This window comes from Daucus carota, chromosome 5, assembly GCF_001625215.2.
Source record: "Daucus carota subsp. sativus chromosome 5, DH1 v3.0, whole genome shotgun sequence".
NCBI lineage: Eukaryota > Viridiplantae > Streptophyta > Magnoliopsida > Apiales > Apiaceae > Daucus > Daucus carota.
In genome coordinates this window covers 33,249,109-33,272,531 of record NC_030385.2, presented here as the reverse complement: position 1 = coordinate 33,272,531, position 23,423 = coordinate 33,249,109, and the positions used below count along the sequence as shown (strand labels likewise).

The 23,423-nt window shown below is 33.5% G+C and overlaps 2 protein-coding genes and 1 long non-coding RNA gene across 3 annotated transcripts; 2 read left to right on the top strand and 1 right to left on the bottom strand.

The window, feature by feature from the left end:
* The first annotated feature begins 1,401 nt into the window (after positions 1-1,401).
* On the top strand, positions 1,402-4,704 carry LOC108223671 (S-adenosylmethionine synthase 5). The gene is made up of 2 exons (XM_017398042.2): positions 1,402-1,545; positions 3,442-4,704. The coding sequence occupies exon 2, from the start codon at positions 3,451-3,453 to the stop codon at positions 4,630-4,632; it is 1,182 nt and encodes a 393-aa protein (XP_017253531.1). The 5' UTR covers positions 1,402-1,545; positions 3,442-3,450; the 3' UTR covers positions 4,633-4,704.
* A 7,862-nt stretch (positions 4,705-12,566) lies between these two features.
* LOC135152912 (uncharacterized) lies at positions 12,567-23,317 on the bottom strand. Its single transcript, XR_010292195.1, has 6 exons — positions 23,217-23,317; positions 19,183-21,239; positions 17,414-18,564; positions 17,254-17,295; positions 12,814-13,654; positions 12,567-12,705 (listed from the first exon to the last, which is right to left on the bottom strand). It is a non-coding gene; the product is annotated as an uncharacterized LOC135152912 (long non-coding RNA).
* Positions 12,610-22,349, top strand: LOC108221615 (pleiotropic drug resistance protein 3). The gene is made up of 24 exons (XM_064094118.1): positions 12,610-12,926; positions 13,043-13,166; positions 13,302-13,387; positions 13,541-13,625; positions 13,846-14,005; positions 14,084-14,160; positions 14,240-14,293; positions 14,382-14,472; positions 14,555-14,856; positions 14,939-15,223; positions 15,336-15,649; positions 16,338-16,498; positions 16,574-16,677; positions 16,765-16,918; positions 17,176-17,316; positions 17,402-17,472; positions 17,544-17,903; positions 18,399-18,689; positions 19,288-19,371; positions 20,162-20,295; positions 20,628-20,855; positions 21,389-21,560; positions 21,663-21,917; positions 22,028-22,349. Exons 1-24 carry the CDS (start codon positions 12,610-12,612, stop codon positions 22,292-22,294), a joined length of 4,317 nt encoding a protein of 1,438 aa, XP_063950188.1. The 3' UTR covers positions 22,295-22,349.
* Positions 23,318-23,423: the final 106 nt, after the last annotated feature.

Below are 23,423 nucleotides of genomic sequence, written 5' to 3'. Positions count from 1 at the left end.
AATATCGTATGTCATGGATATCGGAATCTCCAAATTGGATGCGAAACAAATTAGAAATTAGTGGGATGAAGTCATGTCTACTTTGTGGAAGTAGATATAAAATATAATAATACCTATATGCGAGCACAAACATAAAATAATATTAAAATATAGGAGCAACCAGGCTGAAGAAAGTGGGAGAGAGTAATCCAAAGATGACACACACGTACGTGTGAGTGGAGCCAAACTTTTGGGAGGTTTGTCACTTCACTGAGCAGTATTGTTTTTGTGTGAGCTAAGCAAAGGCAACTGGAGTCTAAACAACCTTCAAGTTGGATGCATCTCCTTGTTGGAATTGCACTCATTTACCAAACTCTCACCAACTCTTTCCATTCCCTCCTCAGTCCTCCTCACCTACTTTCTTTCATTCTTCTTATGAGATTCGTCGATTGTAATTATAAAATAGTATGTGTCATATTTTAATTTTAATTGGGTATAACTTTAATTATGGTAGTAGAATTCTCTTGTATTTATGTTAATCATTTTAATCAAATCATTTCAAATTATCGTGTCATCCATGCCGAATCATGTTGTAACAAATTTTGCATTAATATAAGTAATATTACTCTCGTACAAGTTAATTAATATAACTTTACATAAATATAAAAATTGTGAGTTATTTAGCTTGATTTATTAACGAGGAATTTTATTTCATTAATATGAAAATTGCACCAATAATAATGAATAAATAGTTTGATTAAAATTAATCACTCGCCAGCTACATTATTTGAGCAGAAATTGGACACATATATCTGTTTGGCAAACAGAAGCAGAAGCTGCTTCTGGCTTCTGCTTCTCTTGACCCGTTTATGTAAATAAGTAGAAGCATTTTTAAGAAGCTGAGAATGCTAGCTTCTCTCTCACAGCTTCTACTTCTTTTCCAAACACTTTATTAACTTATTTACTTCTCACTTCTACTCCACTTCTTTAATTTAAGTAAGAACTCATTTTTTTTAAACTAACCCAAACGGCCCCATGATTTGAAACACCTAACATTGATCTTACTCCTATATTAGTTGAAGAAGTAGCCACGAACAACTGTACCTACCTGTCCTACCATAATCCAATTGCCCTAGTAAAGCAGTTTTAAATTGCCATTAATTCAAAGATTACAACATTGCTAACTTGCTCTGGTGGGGGTATTCAAAGGACTTTTTTTCTTTTGCAACAATTCAGTCAATTAGTCGCATTTTCTCAAATGCAAGTAGAAAAATTTTGAAGCTCAAATATCCACCGTATCGAAATTTACCAATAATAAAACTCAACTCAAAATTCGAATATATAGGAAAGTGATTAAGGCATGCGTCTCCGATAATTTCGAGCCTCGTTCGTATCGAAAAAATTAAGAAAAAGCAGTGACCAGAAAAAGCGGTAACCGGTCATATCTCACCCGTTACGTACACCAGCAGCCTCTATAAATACAAGACCCTACTCCTCCATTTTATTCGTCGGAGATTTGAATTGGAGAGGACATAGCTTTCATATTCGTCGCTAATTATCTCTCAGGTAGATTTCAATAGCCACCTTCTACATTCACTTATCTATCATTTGAGTTTTAAATTAAATATACATAGATAGATCTGGATTTAATTGAGTTGGATCTGAGTTTTGTATGCTTGATTGTTATTGTGAGTGTAGATCTGTTAGAGTGTGTAGCATTAGTGTGTAAGCATGTAGACTTGATTCTGCTACTTGAATTGCTGGTTGAACTAGCTTGAACACTAGTCCACAGTCCACAAGCTACTCACCTGTGTATTCATTTCTCAATATTCAATTAATATTTAAAAACATACAATTTCATCTATATTTTCAAAATCGGATGTTATGTAGCATCATGTATATATTTTGTCATCATGAGAGCTATCAGACCTCTGGATGCCAGGGGTCTCAAGTTCGAGTTCCTCTTACCCACGATATTCTCATTTATCCAAATATTGATTTAATATTATATCTTAGTAGGCCCAAAAAGGGATGAGATCCCCTCCTAGTCCTAGAGTCGGTTTGTCTGAGTTTAAAATTGTGACTTATGTCTTAAAATGACTTCATATGATAAACTGGTTGGATAATTTTGACTTGTTAATGACTTATGTGTTATATGTGTTATTAAAAATGTAGTAATAAAAATAAAAGTGATTTATGAGTAACTTATGACTTATGGGTAACCTTTATCTAAAAAAATTAAGTCACCGAAAAAAGTACCTCAAACTTACTTTTGACTTTAAGTCATTTTCTGGCTTATTCTGACTTGAAGTCAATTTCGGGTTTATTACACAAACAGATAGTTTTCGGCTTAAAGTCAAAAATAGCTTTAAGCCTATGAGTTAAAGTCCAGACAAACATGCTCCCAGTAATTGAAATTGTCTACTATTGTGGACCCATAATCCCCACAGTAATTAAAAATTGGATCGCACACTAGGGCAAAATATAGAAGGTATGAACCACCTAGTGATCCGCTCTTCGACCCATATAACTTGCTTTTGAGTGAGGGGATGTTAAACTATTATATTATCAGATTAAGCCCAAAAAACTAACATCTTAAGTTTTTAGGAGAATTGGTCACTTAACAAAATGTTATCATGTTATTTTTAATTCAATTTTCTGTTAATTTCATGTTCGATTTTGTTATGCACTAAAAAGTTCTAGTTCTTAAAAAGAGAATCTAAATGCATAGGTGTTCTTTCTGGTTGTTTATATTTGACCCGTATGATGCGGAATGATGTTTGCTTGCAAATTTCAAATATATTTCGAAATGTATAATTAAAATCTTATGGGGGAAGAGTTTTATATTTTTTATATGATTGTTTTTTTTTTTCCGGGGGAATGCTGTATTGAAACGTCCTTTTTTTTATGATTGTTTTTTTTTGGAGAATGTTGTATTGAAACATCCTTTTTTGGTTAAAATTACGTATTGTTTTATTTTCACGTTGGAAAAAAAGGGTTCAGAAAAACAATATAACTTCAAAAAGTTAACAAGGTTAGGGGTAGAAAAAGTGAGGAGGAGAGGTAGTTCTTATGGTAATTACACCTCACTTTTAAACCCTAGCTAGCTACTACTTTAAGCTTCGGAAATGAAAAGTACTTTTGAAGAACAGAAATTTATGTGTCCAGTCTATGCCACTTGTCTTCTTGTTCTTTGTATTTGAGCCTCATTTTGGTCACAAATACCATATAGGTTCTTGAGAAAATAAAGTCACAATATTCAGATTCCCTGTGATTAAAGAAAAGAAATTCTGAAACTGAAGGATAGCATCTTATACTATAATTGGATGTACTTTATTCTATGTTATTTCACGAGGTTGGATCATGATACTATCACACCAAGGAAGCTTCCTTGTGAAGTTTATAACCCTACATAGGTTGATATAGGTGTCTGAATGTGGTTCTTCGTTCTTTAATGTGCAGCTTTGTAGTATGGAGACCTTTCTATTTACCTCCGAGTCTGTTAATGAGGGTCACCCAGACAAGCTCTGTGATCAGATCTCCGACGCGGTGTTGGATGCCTGCTTAGCCCAAGATCCCGACAGCAAGGTCGCATGTGAAACTTGCACCAAGACCAACATGGTCATGGTTTTTGGGGAGATTACTACCAAGGCCGATGTTGATTATGAGAAGATTGTCCGTGAGACATGCCGTAACATTGGTTTTGTTTCTGCTGATGTTGGTCTCGATGCTGACAACTGCAAAGTTCTTGTAAACATTGAGCAGCAAAGCCCTGATATTGCCCAGGGTGTTCATGGTCACCTTACTAAGCGTCCTGAGGAGATTGGTGCAGGTGATCAAGGCCATATGTTTGGTTATGCCACTGATGAGACCCCTGAACTTATGCCCCTGAGCCATGTCCTTGCAACCAAACTTGGTGCCCGTCTAACTGATGTTCGCAAGAATGGTACCTGCGCCTGGTTGAGACCTGATGGCAAGACCCAAGTCACTGTTGAGTACCTTAATGAGAATGGTGCCATGGTTCCAACCCGTGTTCACACAGTTCTAATTTCCACCCAACACGATGAGACAGTTACTAATGATGAGATTGCTGCTGACCTCAAAGAGCATGTCATTAAGCCTGTGATCCCAGAGAAATATCTTGATGAGAAGACCATCTTTCACCTTAACCCTTCAGGTCGTTTTGTTATTGGGGGCCCCCATGGTGATGCTGGTCTCACTGGTCGTAAGATCATTATTGACACTTATGGTGGGTGGGGAGCTCACGGAGGGGGTGCTTTTTCTGGAAAGGACCCAACTAAGGTGGACAGAAGTGGTGCGTATATTGTTAGACAAGCTGCCAAGAGCATTGTAGCCAATGGACTTGCTCGGAGATGCATTGTGCAGGTCTCTTACGCTATAGGTGTTCCTGAGCCTTTGTCCGTCTTTGTTGACACCTATGGAACTGGAAAAATCCCAGACAGGGAAATCCTCAAGATAGTAAAAGAAACCTTTGACTTTAGGCCAGGGATGATCTCCATTAACCTTGATCTGAAGAGAGGTGGCAACGGAAGGTTCTTGAAGACAGCAGCCTATGGACATTTCGGAAGGGATGATCCAGACTTCACTTGGGAGGTGGTGAAGCCCCTCAAGTGGGAAAAGCCCCAAGCTTAATTTTGTTTATGTACTCCATCCTGCTTGCAGTGGTTCTTTATTGTGATGAATGAATAACTTGTATGTCCTCCATTTCCTGTTTGCTGTTCAATTATCTAAAGGTATCCCTTAAGTTTGCAGTGCTTCATTATAAGTACTTTGTACTTGAGATTTACGAAAGTCAGAGTTGCTATCCCTACAGCTACATCTGGTTTTATTCATTAGGCGTTGCCTGTGAAATGTTGAACGATCTGCTCACTGATTTACGCACAATGTTGGTTCCTTGTTAAGCAGTCAAAGCAGTTGAACTCAAAGCATTGCTGTATTCAGATCGGCTTAAATTAATGAGGTTGTTTTTTTTTAAAGTCTTTCAAAAAAAAGAAAAAAAAAGTGGTATTAATTTCAGTTCAATTTAATGGTGCAATATGAAGTAAAAACAAATAACTAGTTGACAATTGACATCCGTGTCATACTCATACACTCAGAAAAACAACTGAGATATTTTGATGCACCTGATCTATATATTTTGATGGACCTGATCTATATTCGAAACCAGATTCCACAAATCGGTGCTTCCCTGTTTTTAAATTATAGTATATGTTTTTGAATTATTATAGACTTCACCACGCTTGCATATTATAGCCTATGATCAGACAGACTTGAAAAGTTAAAGAATGAAAACCTAAGAATCGTATTATTGAGAAAAATAGGATCAGAATCGATCATAAGTTTGAATTAATTATCCCATAATATAACAATATTTTATATATCTATATATCTAAAATATTTTTAAAAATATATTACTGTTTACTTATAAATTTTTTTAATGTTTTATTATTAATAATACACTGTAGATATGGATTTTAGATAGATATCAAGTGGTCGCAACCTCAACTGATTCCGGCTAAGAATAAGAGTCCAATACGTTGTTATTTTAGATGGTCCCTTCATTTTCATTTGTCCACTTTGTTTGCTAAAGCACTATGCAAACTTGTCGATCCATTAAAGTAAAGAAAAAAAGTTAACAGAAAAATAAAAGGTAAATAAAAGATAAGAAAGCAAACAAAGATACAGAACTTTCTCCAAAAATAAAGAAGAGAAAGTGAAGATCAAAAGAGACTCCAATAGCGAGTCACAAGCCACGTTAAGTCATAAGTCATAAACTCCAAACACGTTCCTAGTAAACAAATTCAAGTTCTTTCCATTTCCTAGTATACATTTTTTTAATAAAATTAATTACAGAAAAGCATTTAGGCTTTCAATTGACAGCAGCCAGCTCTGCCTAACTTAAAAATTATTTTATACCCTTTATTTGTTTTAAGTAGTTTGAGCATGTAAATCAATATACTTATATAAAGGAGAAGCGAGGGGCGTATAGATGGCGCTTCTCACATCGCTCCGTTCTATTTTTCTAATTTTCTGGAATTTTTGGATGGAAAATATTAAAAATTAGAATTACCTTTTTTAGTTTCGGTTTCAGAATCTGATTTTATTTCAGATTATTTATGAAATATAGTAGCTTGAAAATTTTAATCTGATTTTGTTTCTATATAAAGGAGAAGCGATATAACTACCTTTTTAAATTTCGGATATATTAGAAGCAAGTTTCGGATATATTGGAAGATTTTCTGGAATTTTTGGATGAAAAATATCAAAAATTAGAATTACCTTCTTTCGTTTCGATTTCAGAATCTGATTTTATTTCAGATTATTTATGAAATATAGTAGCTTGAAAATTTTAATCTGATTTTGTTTCTATATAAAAGGGAAACGATATAACTACCTTTTTTAATTTTGGATATATTAGAAGCAAATTTTGGATATATTGGAAGCAAGTTTCAAAATCTGATTTTGTTTCAAATTATTTATGGAATATAACAGTTTGAAAGTTTTAATCTGATTTTGTTTCTGATTATTTAATTATGGGAAAGAGTAGCACACAAGTCACTCCGCACCTATAAATACCCCTATAGGTTGTAGAGTTTTGGATCATCTAAACACCATCTACTCTCTCTCTCAATACCACAACCCTACATCTCTCTGGTGATAGTTCTCTTGCTCGATTTCTAGCTCGGTGATGTTGTTCTTCTGCAACGATAAGTGAAGGTTGTTTATACGGTATTAAAAAATAAAGGTTGTTGCAAGCAAAGGTATAGACCGCTATGTGAGAGTCGACAAATCTAAACACGGGAGAAGAATATAGCCTTGACTTGATATGGGTGGATGATATCAATAAATTAACTATTAGTAATGTATGTTTGTTGGTTATTCTTTTATAATATTTGTTTTGTTAATCGGACATGTTTGTTGTTAATTTTCATATGATTTACTTTGTATACAAGAAAATATTATTCATGCATTATCTGTTTACTCCGTTCAAACAACTTTTAAGTCAAAGTTGTTTATACAATATTAAAAAATAAAGGTTGTTACACGCAAGAGTAGTTATAGACCGCTATTTCATGGATTTAAGTTAGATGTTTTTGTGCACAATCAATCCAAAAACTTGGAGGAAGGTTACAATGTAAGAACATGATTACTTTTCAAAAAAAAAATAGCACAAATAAAATTAAGATTCGTCGTGTTTTAAATTGTTAATTACGTGTAGAAATTTATTTTCATTTTTTCACCATGAATTATAATCCAATTTCGCAATTTTATATATTAGTATTGGTATTACATCAAGATTTTTATAACATAAAATTTATTTTATTCTACAAATATTAAATCATGAATATACTCTTTATAAATAGCCACAAAATTATTATACTCTACGAATATTAATATTAAATCATTGATATAATTTTAATAGGCCGCCGCAGCGCGCGGTTTATCAACTAGTATAATTAAAACTTACATGCTTACACAACATCAAAATCTATACAGCGTATTCTAGAGGTAGGACTCTCTCCAAAAGTATGACTCTCTCTTTTATTTGTAAATTTCTCCCAAATTATGTATATTTCTTTGTATGTTTAGATAAAAAATTTAGTATAACGTGTTTTGATCTCTTTTACTCTCTTATTCACACTATTTGATCCATCCGATTTGCGTTTTCAACTGAATCAAATATTGGGATCTCGATCTACTCACCGACATCTGCAAGGACATCTTTGAAAACGACTCATTTTGGGTGAATATACTCCACAAAATTAAGGTGTACTTTTTCTAATTCACACTCTTAATTGTTTATGTGGTCCGTTGATAATATAGATATGTTCATCAATTCTTAATGTTATTATTCGTAAAATATATTTTTTGCATTTTGATATTTGCTTGCGTAAAAATAAGCTCTTTGCAATCTTGAGTCTTGACCAAACATAGATTTTTGATTTAGTGTTAATATGTTGTTCTTACGAGATATTAGATTCCGGGGAGATGATATTGGTTTGCGGTGGTGGTTGTATTATCTTTGACTAAATTTTTGGCATAATTTATGATTTCTGTTTTATAAAATTGTTTTAATTTTCGGTTTTAATTGTCTGCATTAAATTTCTAATTTTTTGGTTACAATAGAGACAAATTTTATCATGCAATATTATTTCCTTTTATAGTGATCGACTCATGTGTTTGTATTTTAAATTTTGATATTAACCTTTTTTGTAATTGTTATAGTAAATTTAGTGATTGACGTTTTACTTAGATTCCAAGTATATTGTATAAAAATTTGAATTTTTTTAATTAGAATTTCCTTTATCATGTTAAAGTTGATTTTTTTGTATAAATGAAAATTATTTGAATTTTTTTGTATTAATTTCATTTTCACTACTTGAAATGATATACACATGATTTTAGTAATTATTATTTATTGGATATATTATCCTTTATTTTTTAATAATATGTATATATATATAATCAATCATATATATGGACTTATATTCTTCTTGTTTCATTTGTTTATATTTTCAGGATACTTGCAAGAAGACGAATTTTTCTTTTCGAACATTAAAAAATTATTATCTAAATTTCCCCGGTCATCTTGCATGTCCGATGGTAGATGATAAATTTTCTTGAATGAAAGAATTATGACGGTGAATTAATGAATCATATCGGTTGAGATTCATTCTCATTTAAAAAAAAAAGAGAGAGAGACTCCAATAGCAACCGAAAATGTGGAATAGTGACAGATAATACAACAGTGTTTCGGATAAAAATTTGATTGGCATATTATATAAAACATTAATTATTTGCTTTTACCTTCATTTGAGAATTATTCAAAGAAAAAAAAAAAAAAGAAGTTAGCACCGCATTCTGACGATAAGAGTTAGCCTCAAAAGTCAAACTATACACTTGTTAGTTCGACAAGACAACATTGTACAAATTTGTTGTTTACAGCACGATCTATTACAAATAGGGTCCCGCCGAATGGATATTGACCTCCTAGGTGGCTCAGTTTCTAGGTAATTAAATTTTCGAACGCCCAGAATTAAGTAATTTTTTTAACATGGACAATGCTTTTCAATCACGGGACGGAGATTCGTTCAAAATTTAAAAAACACGAGACAAGAATTTTCTCCCCTCAATGATTAAAGTCGCTACATATTAAAATTTTGTTATAATTATGATCACGAGATATTCATTCCACGACCTACTAATCAAATCATGTAACAGCTGATAGGTACATGACCCGTTGTTAATAAAGTTCTATAATTTGATTCATGAGATGAGGTTTATGCAGTATTGAATGTCAATTTTCATAATTCAATTTTAAAAAGTTTATTTTTTTTTTTAGATTTATAGCAAGCATTTTAAAAATAAATTATATTAATTATGAATCAATACTCACTCCGTCCCCCTCGATAGTATACATTGGGGAACGGGGACGCGGCACGGACTTTAATGCTCCTGTAAAATGTAGTTGTGCAATAAAATTTTCTTTTTCTGAATTAAAATTTAGATGTTAAATTTTTATTCAAAAATAAAATTCTCAAAAATAAATTACGAAACTATATTTTATAACAGTATTAAAATACGTGTCGAGCCGTTGAAAAAAAATCATATAAAATTAAATGGGAGAGGAGATACATTTTTTTTTTTTTTAATATAGACGGGGATACATCTTAAATTATCAACAAGTTTCGTCTCATTTGGGATGAATAAACCGCAAAATGTTGGACCCTTCTTTCTGACTACAATTACTGTACACAATTACCTGGAAGAAGATACTATTATCAGTATGATCCGCTAGACCGCTACTGCTTGTTGGATGATAATCTGAAAATTATTATTGTTTAAAATTGCAATCATTCAAAAAATTGCCTCAACAAATTTCATTTTAAATTGGAGTTAAATAGCTAATACATAACTAAGCTGGTCAAAAACTTGCAGTTTGGTCATGTTGTTGAAAAAACTTTCAAACACATAACTTTACTTCATATAATTTTCAATCGAACGATCTTGCTAACATAAACTGACACGAACGTTAAAATTCATTGACTTTTAACGTTCTCCGTTAAAATACCCGTTTACCCGACCCGACCCAATCTTAATTAAATTTAAATTCAAAATAAAACATAAAATCACGTTTCATTAGCCGTCGTGAATCGAGAGAGTTTTGATTTTGTGTATATATTGTTGTTGCGTGGGGGGGTTGGGTTTGACAACAAAGGTGTGGCTGATGGCGGTGGAGCTCGGATTAATCGAGATGGCGCGGCGGATTCCGCCATTACAAATGATGATGAGATGGGGTTGGAAAGAGATAGAGAGGTGGAGGAGATGAAGGACGGCTGTGTATGCATAATAATGGCGGTGATAGTTGTTGTTTGGGCTGCTCTTAATCGAAGTTGAGGCGGGGTCGACTGTTGGTAGCCGGAGGCTTGCAGTCGACGGCGGGGTAGTCCATGGCCGTAGGAGATGATGGAGGTTGGTGTTTGTATAAAAGAGCTGCTATTAGATGTTGTCACTGGAGAGGGTGATGCTTATTATTTTTGGGTGATGTTTTTGTATTATTGTTCTTGTTATAGTGGTCTTTTTGAAAGATGGCTTATTCCTCTTAATGTTTTTAACGGAGTTAACAGCGATGACTGATATGTAAGTTTTTAAATACTTCATTAGTTGACTGTGAGCTTTTTTAACAACATGATCAAACTGCAAGTTTTTAACTAACTTAGTTATGAATTAGCCATTTAACCCTTTATTGCTGTTTTTGTCAGTTTTATATTTATTACTACACAAGTATAATTTTTTACATTTGAAAATAACAAAATTAATTCTTCAAAAAGTATAACAAAATTAAAAAATCACTATAAAGCCCAACTTAAAACCTTTACCTCCAAATCGCCTTTAATTTTGTCTGAATATTTATTATTCCGTGTGTTTTGTAAGACCATTTGTCTCTGAATCACGGCCACTAATTCTGACATATGAATACCAAAATAGAGTTAAATCCTGTGAATACTGCTGCTTTTTTTCTTTTTTTTTTGGAGGTCATTTATATACCGCAAGTAAAATATTATATAAAAATATCATAAATTATATAATTTTGCAAATCATGTTGTATAAAGATCTATTTCGCGGCGGAGATTGTAACTTTCCATAGATTTCCCATTATTTAATTTCAAATCTTGAATTTCATATATATTTCGCTTGCTAACATTACAAAATGTTATATTTTACGGAATATATTAAGTTTGTAGAACATTTCAACTTGCTAAATATACACATTCTGTTTATTAAACATAGATGATATTCAACAATTTTAATGAATTAGTGATACTTGTAGAACATATTTCACAAAATAATATAATTTATAATATTTTAATTACAAAACATACATAATCTCCGAGGTCTCCAATGATATAACGTCTCCGTAGAACTTTCTTCTATCAAAATATATTTATGCAATTAATTTTGTTAGACAATTTAATTCTTTGATGCATATACAAAAGGAGTTATAGTGTAAATCATCGAAAATGATTCATTTTAAAAAAATAATTATTTATCATTTTTCCCGTTAAATATTTACCACTTAAATATTTACCACTGATATTCGAGCGTTCTATATCAATGCTTTTCTGTTGAAGAGATGGAGCATCACTATTAGTGGAATAGTACTTTAAATTCCAAAGAAAGTTTATCATTCGTTAAATTTATAAAGCAAAAGGGCATTGACTTTGTTTTATGCCCACTTTTTTTTTTTGAACAATTGTTTTATGCCCACTTAGTAATATTCTATTAATTTTGTATTAAAATCTACATAATCATAACTCACTGAAACATAGTATTAGAGAAGACATCCACTTAATTTCCTCAAATCTGCTTTATTTAAAATATTGTTCATTTTAATAGACTCTTTCACCCAATGAGTAGCGAAATATTAGGAAATATCTAAAATCATGAATCCATCACAGCATGCATCAACTTGCAGGCTGCTGCCCCCTTTGGAGACGTAGACTTTGATATGAACTGATGCCACAATATTCAAGTTATCTACGTGATTAATAATGGTAGGCTTTGCATTATTTCTCAGAGTTGAGAGACAACAAAATAGCTCAGCTTGTCTTCTTACACTGATACGAATATTATAATAATTATTGCCATATTTCTGGTCAATTTTTTTTGTCACAATATTTCTGGTCAAACTATTCTACTATCATTTACATTTTATGCTGAAACATAGGTTAAGGTATTTGTCACAAATCCTAGTTTTTAATATTTATCCTGTAATTTTGGATACGGGAGCTTGACCATAATATTTTTGTAACTTATATATTTTAAATGGATTTTATAAATAACATTTTTAATTAGGTGATTAAAGATGTGGCGAAAAATCAAGCGTCAAAAGGAGTATTTTAAGTTTAAAGGCAATAGAATTTTATTTTTTTTTGTAAGGAAAAGGCAATAGAATTTTGAATATGAGAAAATAGGAGTATTTTAAGTTTAAAGGCAATAGAATTTTGAACATGGTGCAGCTGGGACTAAAGAGGCTATTTATATACAGGAGTCACTTGCGATCTTCAAAAAGCATAGGTGGTCATCACAACTCACAAGTTGCTAGCGATGACAGAAGGAACAGAGCTTGATGAGATTACCAGGTTTAAAGAGCGCAGTGAAGATGACGATGTAGATGAGTTGCAATGGGCTGCTGTGGAGAAACTGCAGAAACAAACACATACAACACTGAATTTAATCCATGATCGTACTCAACACTCTGTCGATGGAAGTAAAGAATCAGCACAAGGTAAGAAAGGCGAGATTCATCACCTGGCCATGCTTAAATCTGCTCAAGAAAGGCGTGCATTCATCGACAAACTTCTCAAGAAAATCGAGGAAGATAACTACAAGTTGTTGCTGAAACAGAGGGAAAGAATGGACAGGTATCTGTATATAATAACTTCTAAAAACAAGAGACCACATCATTTATGTTAGAGTTGACATATGAGAAATAATGACTACGCAATACTAACCAATTTCATTATTGTTTTCTCTACAGAGTGGGTGTAGAGATACCTACAGTAGAAATTAGGTATAAGAACTTAAGTGTAGAAGCAGAATATGAGGCTAATCAACAGAATCCTCTGCCTACACTATGGAACACCTTCAAACAGGTTTTCAGCGTAAGTGTTCTCATTTTCACTCAACTAAGGCAGACTTTTTGTTCCTCTAAATTTATGTATTAGGTTCCCACTACAAGAAAACGGTATTCTACAAGTTGAACATGGTTTAAAGGACGAAATGCCAATGTTGAACAGAGGATAAGGAAAAATATAGGCATCAAATCTCATGCAATGAAGATGTATATTCTACAAGATTTGAGTGGAATCATCAGGCCTTCAAAGTTAGTCTTCATGTTCTCTCTTTTACACTAGTGCTAAAATGCAATGCTGTAAAATAAAATGCCAAAATAGCCCAGAAGTTTAAATGGACACAAAAAGCCTGATCTTAAAAAATATGCACATAAATGCTCATAATTAACAAAAGCTTGATGCAGGATGACGCTGTTACTTGGGCCTCCTGGATGTGGAAAAACCACTTTGCTGCTGGCACTTGCTGGAAAACTTGACAAAAGTCTCAAGGTTTTGGGCACTGCTAATATAGCACCCACCTGCAAATGCATGATATCTTACACACACATTATAGACAACACAGAAGTCGAAAAACATAGATTAATTCAATACAACATGATAGTTACACAATAATTATAATGTTAACAGTAAAGCTATAGACATACCTTCTGATTTTTTACAGAAACGTAACCACTGATTACTGTTCTTGCCGCATCTTAATATACATTAGGTCACTGCAGACATATCTTACAACGGGTACAAGTTTAATGAGTTCGACTCTCATAAAACGTCAGCTTATATAAGCCAATATGACCGGCATATTTCTGAATTGACAGTAAGGGAAACCCTTGATTTTGCAGCAAGATGTCAGGGTGTTGGAGATAGAGCAGGTAAATTTTTGAATAGGAAGTTGAAATCCCCAAGCATTTTAGGCACTGTCAATATTGTGGTTGCCTTTGTTTTTTTAGAACGTATGGCGGAGGTCACTAGAAGAGAGAAACAAGCTGGAATTGTCCCAGAGCCTGACATCGACACCTATATGAAGGTAAAAACTTTTGCATGACTACAGCGATCTTCAATCATGTGCCTGAACTACTGCATCATGATTCATTCACTTCTCACAGGCAACTTCCATCAAAGGCTTATCAAGGAACCTTCAGACTGACTACATATTGAAGGTGATTCTTTTAAACAAGTATCTACCAATACTCACTTTCCTATGTTCTTGCTACAAAAATATTCAAAAGATGTATCTTTTTGGCTTAGATACTTGGACTGGACATTTGTGCTGATACAATTGTCGGAGATGCAATGCGAAGAGGAATATCAGGAGGTCAAAAGAAAAGGCTGACAACAGGTGATGTATACAAGGACCAATAATACTTAATATAAACTTGATGTTACTTGATGACAATTAATATATATATTGATTTTTTTAGGGGAGATGATAAGTGGTCCATCTAGAGTTCTGCTCATGGATGAAATATCAAATGGCTTAGATAGTTCAACCACCTTTCAGATTGTTACTTGTCTTCAGCAATTGGCATACTTTGCAGGATACACTATTGTGGTGTCACTACTACAGCCAGCCCCAGAAACATTTTGTCTCTTTGACGACATAGTTTTGATAGCTGAAGGAAAGACAGTATACCATGGGCCTAGAAATAGTGTTTTAGACTTCTTTGAGGAGTGTGGGTTCAGATGCCCTCCAAGGAAAGGCATAGCTGACTTCCTTCAAGAAGTATGATTTTGAATATGTTCAACTACTCTTATCATTTGAAATTACTTTCTGAGACATATTTCGCCTTAAAATATGTCTGTAGGTAGTTTCTGAGAAAGACCAAGCGCAGTACTGGCTCTACGAGGACAAACCTGCGACTTACATTCCTCCAGAAGAGTTTGCTAGACAATTTAAGAGATTCCATATAGGAAAGAAGTTGGATGATGACCTATCCCAGCCTATCCATAAAGCTGCGCCTGGTGATAGTGCTTTGTCATTTACCAAAGTCAGCTCCCCAAGGAATTGGCAGATATTTAAGGCATGCATAGCTAGAGAATGGCTACTTATGAAGCGTAACTCATTTCTTTATGCATTCAAAGCTGCACAGGTTTGTAATACAACTTGTGATGTGTTTTAAATCGGTACTGTGTGGCCATGCCTCTCAACCTAAAGAAACTAAAATAATTTTGTTTGTCCTTATGACTTGTAACTTGATGCAGCTTATGGTTGCAGCATTCATAACAATGACAGTATTTTTGCGCACACAGACAAAGATTGATGATGCCGGTGCAAATTACTTCCTCTCTTCCCTATTTTATTCTCTAATCAGAATGACCACCCAAGCTCTTCCAGAGCTGCCTATGACTGTTTCTAGACTTTCCATCTTCTACAAGCAAAGGGATTCCTACTTTTACCCTGCATGGGCTTATTCCATTCCAGCAGCCATTCTAAAAGTTCCATTTTCACTTCTAGATGCTTTTATTTGGTGTGCACTTACCTACTATGTCATAGGCTACAGTCCTGAACCAGAAAGGTATGGTAAATACCAAATTGTGTGATTTTATAGTCTTTCATATATATATATATATATATATATATATATATATATATAGGGATAGGATCAAATAAAAACTTTTTTAAGTTACAAACTTACAAACTTTTTTTTATTCTCCCATCGTGTTAATCCTTAGTTATATAAAATATCTATGTTGAAAATTCTTCAAAAAAAAATCACAATTTTTAAAAATAACGCATAAATAAATCGCGTTTTCAACACATTTATAACTGGGGTTCAACATCGGGTGTTGAACACTAATTATCATTGTGTTGAATATATCTAAAAAGATGTTTAAACTATACCTCTGGGGTTTGGGTAGGGTCTAAAAACATAAATATTAGTTATATAACATGTTAACCTTAGTTCTTACATTTAAAAATTGGTTTACGTACTTCTCCACCACTATTTTAATCGATGTTCAACAAATTATGTTAAAAAAATGTTGAACTCAAGTTATATATGTGTTGAACAAAAAAAGTTTGTAAGTTTGTACCAGAACCCTCCCCTATATATATATATATATATATATATATATATATATATATATATATATATATATATATATATATATATATATATATATATATATATATATATATATTAACAATGTCTAGGTATATATGAACTCAGATTTTACAGATACTAATGTTACAACACCATGCAGGTTTTTCCGACAGTTATTACTGATGTTTATACTAAATCAAGTATCAGTAGCAGCATTCCGTCTGATAGCTTCCATTTATCCCGATCAATCGCTTGCTACCTTCTTTGGTCTTTTCTACTTAATAGCAAGTTTTTTATTCTGCGGCTTCATAGTGCCACGATGTAAGGCCGTGCTTCATTCCAAAATTAAAATTACATTTCTATAACAGAGCAATAACAGGTAGATCTCCAATGCAGCCTCTTTACCGAAGTGGTTGGAGTGGGGCTTTTGGTTATCTCCATTAACTTATGCAGAGCTTGGTATTTCAGTGAATGAATTCCTAGCCCCAAGGTGGCAAAAGGTAAGACCAGATCAGACACAACATCTGTCATATTTCAGGAATTTTATGACACGTTCAAATATCCTCCTATGTGTTCTACATATATAGGTTTCATATTCAAATGCTACGATAGGGAAGCAACTCCTAAGAAACCATGGACTAAACTACAGTGGAAGCATATATTGGAACTCAGTTATTGCACTCGTAGCATTTGGGATTTTCCTTATATCTGGATTCACCTGTATATTGAGCTTTTCAAAAGGTAAATTAAGTACTTTGACACACATATGACATATGGTGAGAAAACATATACAGAAGTTTGATATTTCCTTAAGTTTGTAGTTTCTAGTTTCTAATGTGTAAACAACATGTTACCTCACATTGAGTACTTGCAGAATCTACTAAATTTCTGGCAAAAATATCAATTTTCTTGCCCCTTCATATACACATACAAATAAAAACTTGCAATTGAACTAATATCTTTTAAAAAAATTCTGATGAATCATATATCATAACCAGCTCCCAGAAGATCGAGGAGTGCTGTTCAACATAAAAATATTTCTGGAATAAGATTGAAAACTAAAGGGGATAAAGTACCTGAAGAAGATAGAGGTTCTGTCACTGATTCTATCAAAGCTCCTGAAGGAGAGAAACAAATGGGTAAGAAGTTACGTTTAGTAATACACGAGGATGACCCACAAGTATCATATAGTTTAAAGTTCTACTTTCTGTGGTTTGATAACAGTGATGGCCTTACCTTTCAAGCCCATGGCAGTGACATTTGAGAACGTGCAATATTATGTTGATACCCCAAAGGTATCCATCTAAAACTACAAATAGGTTGGATATGACTCATACTGATCAAGTTGCATAAATGTCTATTCCAGAAAATGAGAGCGAAAGGTTTCGCAGAAAAAAAGCTGCAGCTCCTTCAAGACATTACAGGATCATTTAGGCCTGGAATTCTTACAGCTTTAATGGGTGTTACTGGAGCTGGAAAAACGACCCTTTTAGATGTTCTTTCTGGACGTAAAAGTAGTGGCATCACTGAAGGAGACATAAGGATTGGAGGGTACCCAAAAATCCAGAGTACTTATGCAAGAATATCTGATTACAGTACAAATATATATATACACATATATGCAACGTATATGACCATCATCTTCACTCAAATCATAATAATGGACCTCTTACCACCATTACCAGACGTTTCCATGACTTGCCACCATTGTCTATCATCATTAATAGTCACATACACTTTCCATCATAACTTACAAAACTAACGACTACTTACCATCATCATACAACTTCTCTTGCGGCTTCCTACCGTCAAGAACCTTCCTAGTTCCTACGGATGAAATTGATCATCTATAATCGATTATCAATAGTGTAGATAAGTAGATTTTCTCAATTTTGATAATAAAAATCGATGTTTACATACTGTATAAAAACAGTGATTAGTGCAGTATAAATTAGTGATACCCGTAGTTATAAATAGTGGTGGGGAAACTGGTTTCTAGTTTTTATTTTAAGAGTGGTTTCCATTTGATCATGAGCCTATACACACACACACGCAGATATATAATTATTATATATATAAAATATATGCTAATTTCCAGTAGAGAAATTATTAACATTAACGAGAGTATGCTCTTTGCACATGCAGAACATGTTTATTGTTTCTGAAGTCTACACAATGCATAATTATCTTGTATATACTATAATGACTACTTTACTTACAGGAGTTTGTCACTGAGGTTCTTCAAATGATTGAACTCGAAGATATTCAAGATTCAATAGTTGGGATTCCTGGTGTAAGTGGGATATCATTTGAACAGAGAAAACGATTGACCATAGCAGTAGAGCTTGTTTCAAATCCATCCATATTATTCATGGATGAGCCAACTTCTGGACTAGATGCAAGAGCAGCAGCAATTGTCATGCGAGTAGTAAAGAACATTGTTAGAACCAAGAGGACGGTCGTGTGTACCATTCATCAACCAAGCATAGACATATTTGAGGCATTTGATGAGGTATTTAGACAAAAATTGAAAATTCCTGTCAAAAACTAATGCCAAAAAATAGCTCAGTATACATTCTGTCTGCACTCTAAGATGCTATACACAGTACATGTTATTGGAACACCATGGTTGTAAAACCTACCGAAAAATAAGAATAGACGTTTAGATTGGTAAAGATTCTGCCTGTAAAAAACTCAGCTTGTTACCATTAAGTCATTAACTCTTTTTCATTGGATATGCTCAACTACAAAAATTTAAAAATTCATACAGACATGCCTCTTGTTACCAAATGATGATTGCTAGACTCTAGCCAAGGGAGACCTAACATTTTATAATACGTGATATAAGAATAGGACTTCAGTTCAGTACACATTCTTCCTATCCTGAGTAAAGAAATGCATGTTTTCAAATTCAGTTTGTTTCTACTAATATTTGCAAGTACAATTCAAGTAGCATAAAGATTGTACAACAATCCAAAGTAACCATATCAGAAACCAAGATTTACCTCAACAATGTAATGCTGCAGACTGCCAGCTAGTGAGCTGTGAGACAATCTTCAGTTTTCTTTTCTGGACCACTTAAAAGTGGAACTGTTTCATGTTTGCTGCAGCTAATTCTAATGAAGAGAGGAGGACAGATAATATATTCTGGAGAACTCGGTCAGCATTCGAGTAAATTAATTGAATATTTTGAGGTAAGAGATGACCATTTAGTTATTTCATCATTAACACCTAGCTTTTCAGATGTAATTTACAAGTATTATGTAGGGTTGCTCCTTAACTACATACTGTTCAAGTTCAATACATATTGGAAGTTGAAATCTGAATATATGACCCTATATCTCATCACTAACTTTCAGAACATGAATTTTACAACATTGTAAAGGACTAATTATATTGAAGTTGACCAGAGAATCTAAAACTTCTTTTAACGTACTTTAGTCATTTGATTCATTCAATTAGTCATTCATAGCCTTAAAATCCTCATGTCATTTTCAGAACATTTTCATCATCACCATAATAAACAGTAGATCTTACTTTTTTAATCATTTGATTCTTCATGGCAAAAATTTACTTGAATCCTGAACCAAACTGTAACATGTAAAGTTTCAAGGAGTTTTGGTAATAAATTCAGCATTAAAAAGAAAACTAAAAGGTAGAATGGTAGATACTAAAATAATAGTACTTATCATAAAGTTACTAATTAGTAGATAGTGCCTCATATATCCCTATCCCCTGCTAAACATCCCTATCCTGCTATACATTAATGGAAGAACTTAAAAACCTCAACATTATAATCTCACAAATTTGGAACTGGTGTATAGGTTCATGTACAAAACTATTCAACTCTCTCTATTACAACTAAGAAAAAAGTAGTTAACAATTACCCCTAAAACCTCTCAAGTCAAGCTCATTTCTGACCCACGTAAATATAGAAAACCATACAGGTCCTAAACTTTTTCAAATGTTCCCTTACTTGTGCAGAACATTCCTGGAGTACCAAAAATTCAGGAGAACTACAACCCTGCTACCTGGATGCTTGAGGTTTCGAGTTTAACTGCAGAAGCACGACATGAAATCGACTTAAGCAAACTCTATAAAGAATCTTCCCTATGTTGGTGAGTATTATTTTTATACTGAAGCTCTTTTCCGATGAATTCTTATGCATTGGTCTGCAGCAGGTTGACAGAGTTATTTCGCTTTCACATCACTAATGAGTAATGAGGTCTATGTACAGAATAACTCCAAATACCATATATTAGATCTTCATATCTAAACTATATACATTCCATCATTATAAGTTGTTGCAAACATGAGATAATATCTATGATTTCTTCGCCATTGATTTAATAACTACGACAACAAGTACTTTCCAATTTATATCTTTCAAAGGATATCCATAGTCATACTTACAGCTATAAGGAGCTTAGTAGATTACTTTACTATGTAGGAAAACCAAGGTACGGGCCAGAGAATTGCACTCTCCAGGACGAGGTTCAGAAGAACTACAATTTCCAACCCGTTTTATGCAAAACGAATGGGAACAGTTTAAAGCATGCTTGTGGAAGCAGAACTTGTCCTATTGGAGGAGTCCTAAATATAATTTGGCACGTCTAACATTCGTCACTGTGGCATCTTTTCTACTAGGAGCTATTCTATGGGGAAAAGGAAAAGAAATGTAAGTGTGATTGCTTTTTAGTTTTTCCCTAGATTAGTCTGCAAATAATTACTGCTCTATTATTTCACCTAGAGTAATACATAAAAAAATAAAGTGTCGACTGTAGACAGAAAAGAACCGTCCTGGTACTCTAGCTCTGAGAGCATATATACTCAATTTTCACTTATTGAATACATCATTCAGCAATAGTTGGCAGATCAGATATAAACCCCATCCGTATATGTGAACTAAAAAAGCTTATTTATCGAACAGTCTTCTGACAAACATGTAATAGGATTAATCTGGTTGAGAAGTCGGGGATAACCTCTTGATAGAACTCTATCTCCTTCCGATTACCCGCGTGACAAAGTTATGGGTTCGAATCTTCCTAAAAAGCCTGAGAACCTGATGCAATAAAAAAATCGGTTTTTTCAAGTGAGTCACAATGTCAATTATAAAACTTGTTATACAGAAGTTCTGATAGACACTTAGAGTTATCTGTTTGGACATCTAGACATCTAACAATAGTTCTGCTTGAATATTTTGGTCTGAAGAAATGACGAACAGGACTTGTACAATATAGTAGGATCATTGTTCATCTTCCAACAGTTTCTGGGGATAGGTAACTGCAATTCTATTCTATCACTTATAGCTACTGAGCGCAGCGTTGTATACAGAGAAAGGTTTGCAGGAATGTACTCTTCATGGACTTATTCATTAGCACAGGTATAAAGATACTGAGAAGCAATGAATTATTATACTTGAAATACAGCTTCCAACATGTCCTAATGAACGTAAAACTGACTTCTCCGTCTTTTCTCTTTGCAGGTCATTGTTGAAATTCCATACATATTTCTTCAATCATGTATCTTCATTATAATCACATATCCAGCAATAGGCTTCTACTGGTCTGTCGCTAAAGGATTTTGGTATCTCTACACCATGTTCTGTACAATGCTCTATTACACTTACATTGGAATGATGTTTGTTTCTATGACCCGATCTTTCCAAGTGGCATCTGTTACCTCAAGCTTCTTTAATACCATGACCGCACTTCTCTCAGGATTTCTAATTCCTGAACCTGTAAGCCCTTTCTGAAATCTCTCAACCCTCTCAAGTATAATGATTCTGATCGAAATATTACATTATACTCTTATAGCTTATTTATTCATCTTTTTTCGTGTTTTTTGTAGCAAATGCCTAAGTGGTGGGTTTGGTGTTACTGGATTTTGCCAACATCCTGGTCCTTGAGAAGCTTTATCACAACACAATACGGAGATGTAGACAAGGAAATAGGAGTACTCGGGGAAAAAAAGGCAACCAATGCCTTTTTAGAAAGTTATTATGGTTATCGTAGCGGTGATACATGTCTTGTGGCGATAGTTCTTGCTGCATTTCCATTTGCATTTGCATCACTGTTCATATACTTCTCTGCAAAACTCAACTTCCAGAGGAGATAAGTAGAAGTGAAAACATAAGACTGGAGTTGTAATACAAATTCAAGATTAGCATTTACGACATCTTTTGATTGGATCAAGGGGAGGGTTTGACCTTAAAAAGTAAATGGGATCCACAGGATAGCCGGTAGAGAGACAGATGTGATGCCACTTACGACTCCATAGTTTAAAGGAGATAACAACATAATCAGAAAAACCATAGAAAGAATGATTTTCTGGATAGGCTGCCCATTTTTGGTGACTGTATTTACGCTGGAAAATGAAAGTAAAATAAGTTGCCAAAAATAAATGTAAGAGTAACCATGATTTATCACGATAATCATGTACTTCACTGCAACTGTATGCCGGGGGAAATCATGCAGTAGATGGAGGTCATACCATCACTTTTTGAAGGGACTATCTATCGTACTCACAATGCACCTTTGCAATAGCAAGAACTAAAATAGAAAACATGCAGCCTCTCATCGAGCTAAAATACTAGAGGCTTGAAATTGCCACATCGCAAGAAAGAAATGTATCAATGAGACAATTTCGAGTAGAAAAATCAATGGTCATGAAGACAATTTTCAATCCGTAAAGACCACAACCCACAGATATCCCTCAAAACCTTTTTCCAACCTAAGATCAGGTCCATCATGTTTAGGTTAGCTGTATAATTAGGTCATTCAGTTTAATGGAGCATATCATGTAGCAATTGTTCCCTATTTTTACCGGTTGCTTCAAAACATATGAAATTTTATCATCTTCCTCAAATATCACTCATCCTAAGTTACCATATCAATAACAATAAGAATATATGAATCTGGAGATGCTTAATAAATTAACAACACAAATAGTCCAACAGAGCATTCACATAAGATTACCACTGAACCTAAGAAACACTAACACAAAATTATTACAAACTGTGATGAAATGAGAGACATACCTTCAAGTTAGAGAGAGAAGATCCATTTATAATTTTTATGTAGCCGATTGCTACTTTGTGCACAGCTAGTTTGCGATATTTGTTCTAATATTATATTTTAGTTTATTTATTCATATTCTACAAAGTTTATGAATTTATTTATATTTTTCTAAAAATTAAATATTCACATTTTCCCTTCTACACTATTCTCAAGTTCAAAAATTAAGA

Bases quoted from the DNA above. Each gene is read 5' to 3' on its own strand.
- LOC108223671 (XM_017398042.2), top strand. From the start codon at position 3,451: ATGGAGACCTTTCTATTTACCTCCGAGTCTGTTAATGAGGGTCACCCA.
- LOC108221615 (XM_064094118.1), top strand. From the start codon at position 12,610: ATGACAGAAGGAACAGAGCTTGATGAGATTACCAGGTTTAAAGAGCGC. The intron at 14,161-14,239 runs GTAAAAACTTTT...CACTTCTCACAG, and splicing joins ACATCGACACCTATATGAAG to GCAACTTCCATCAAAGGCTT. The intron at 15,650-16,337 runs GTATGGTAAATA...AACACCATGCAG, and splicing joins TACAGTCCTGAACCAGAAAG to GTTTTTCCGACAGTTATTAC.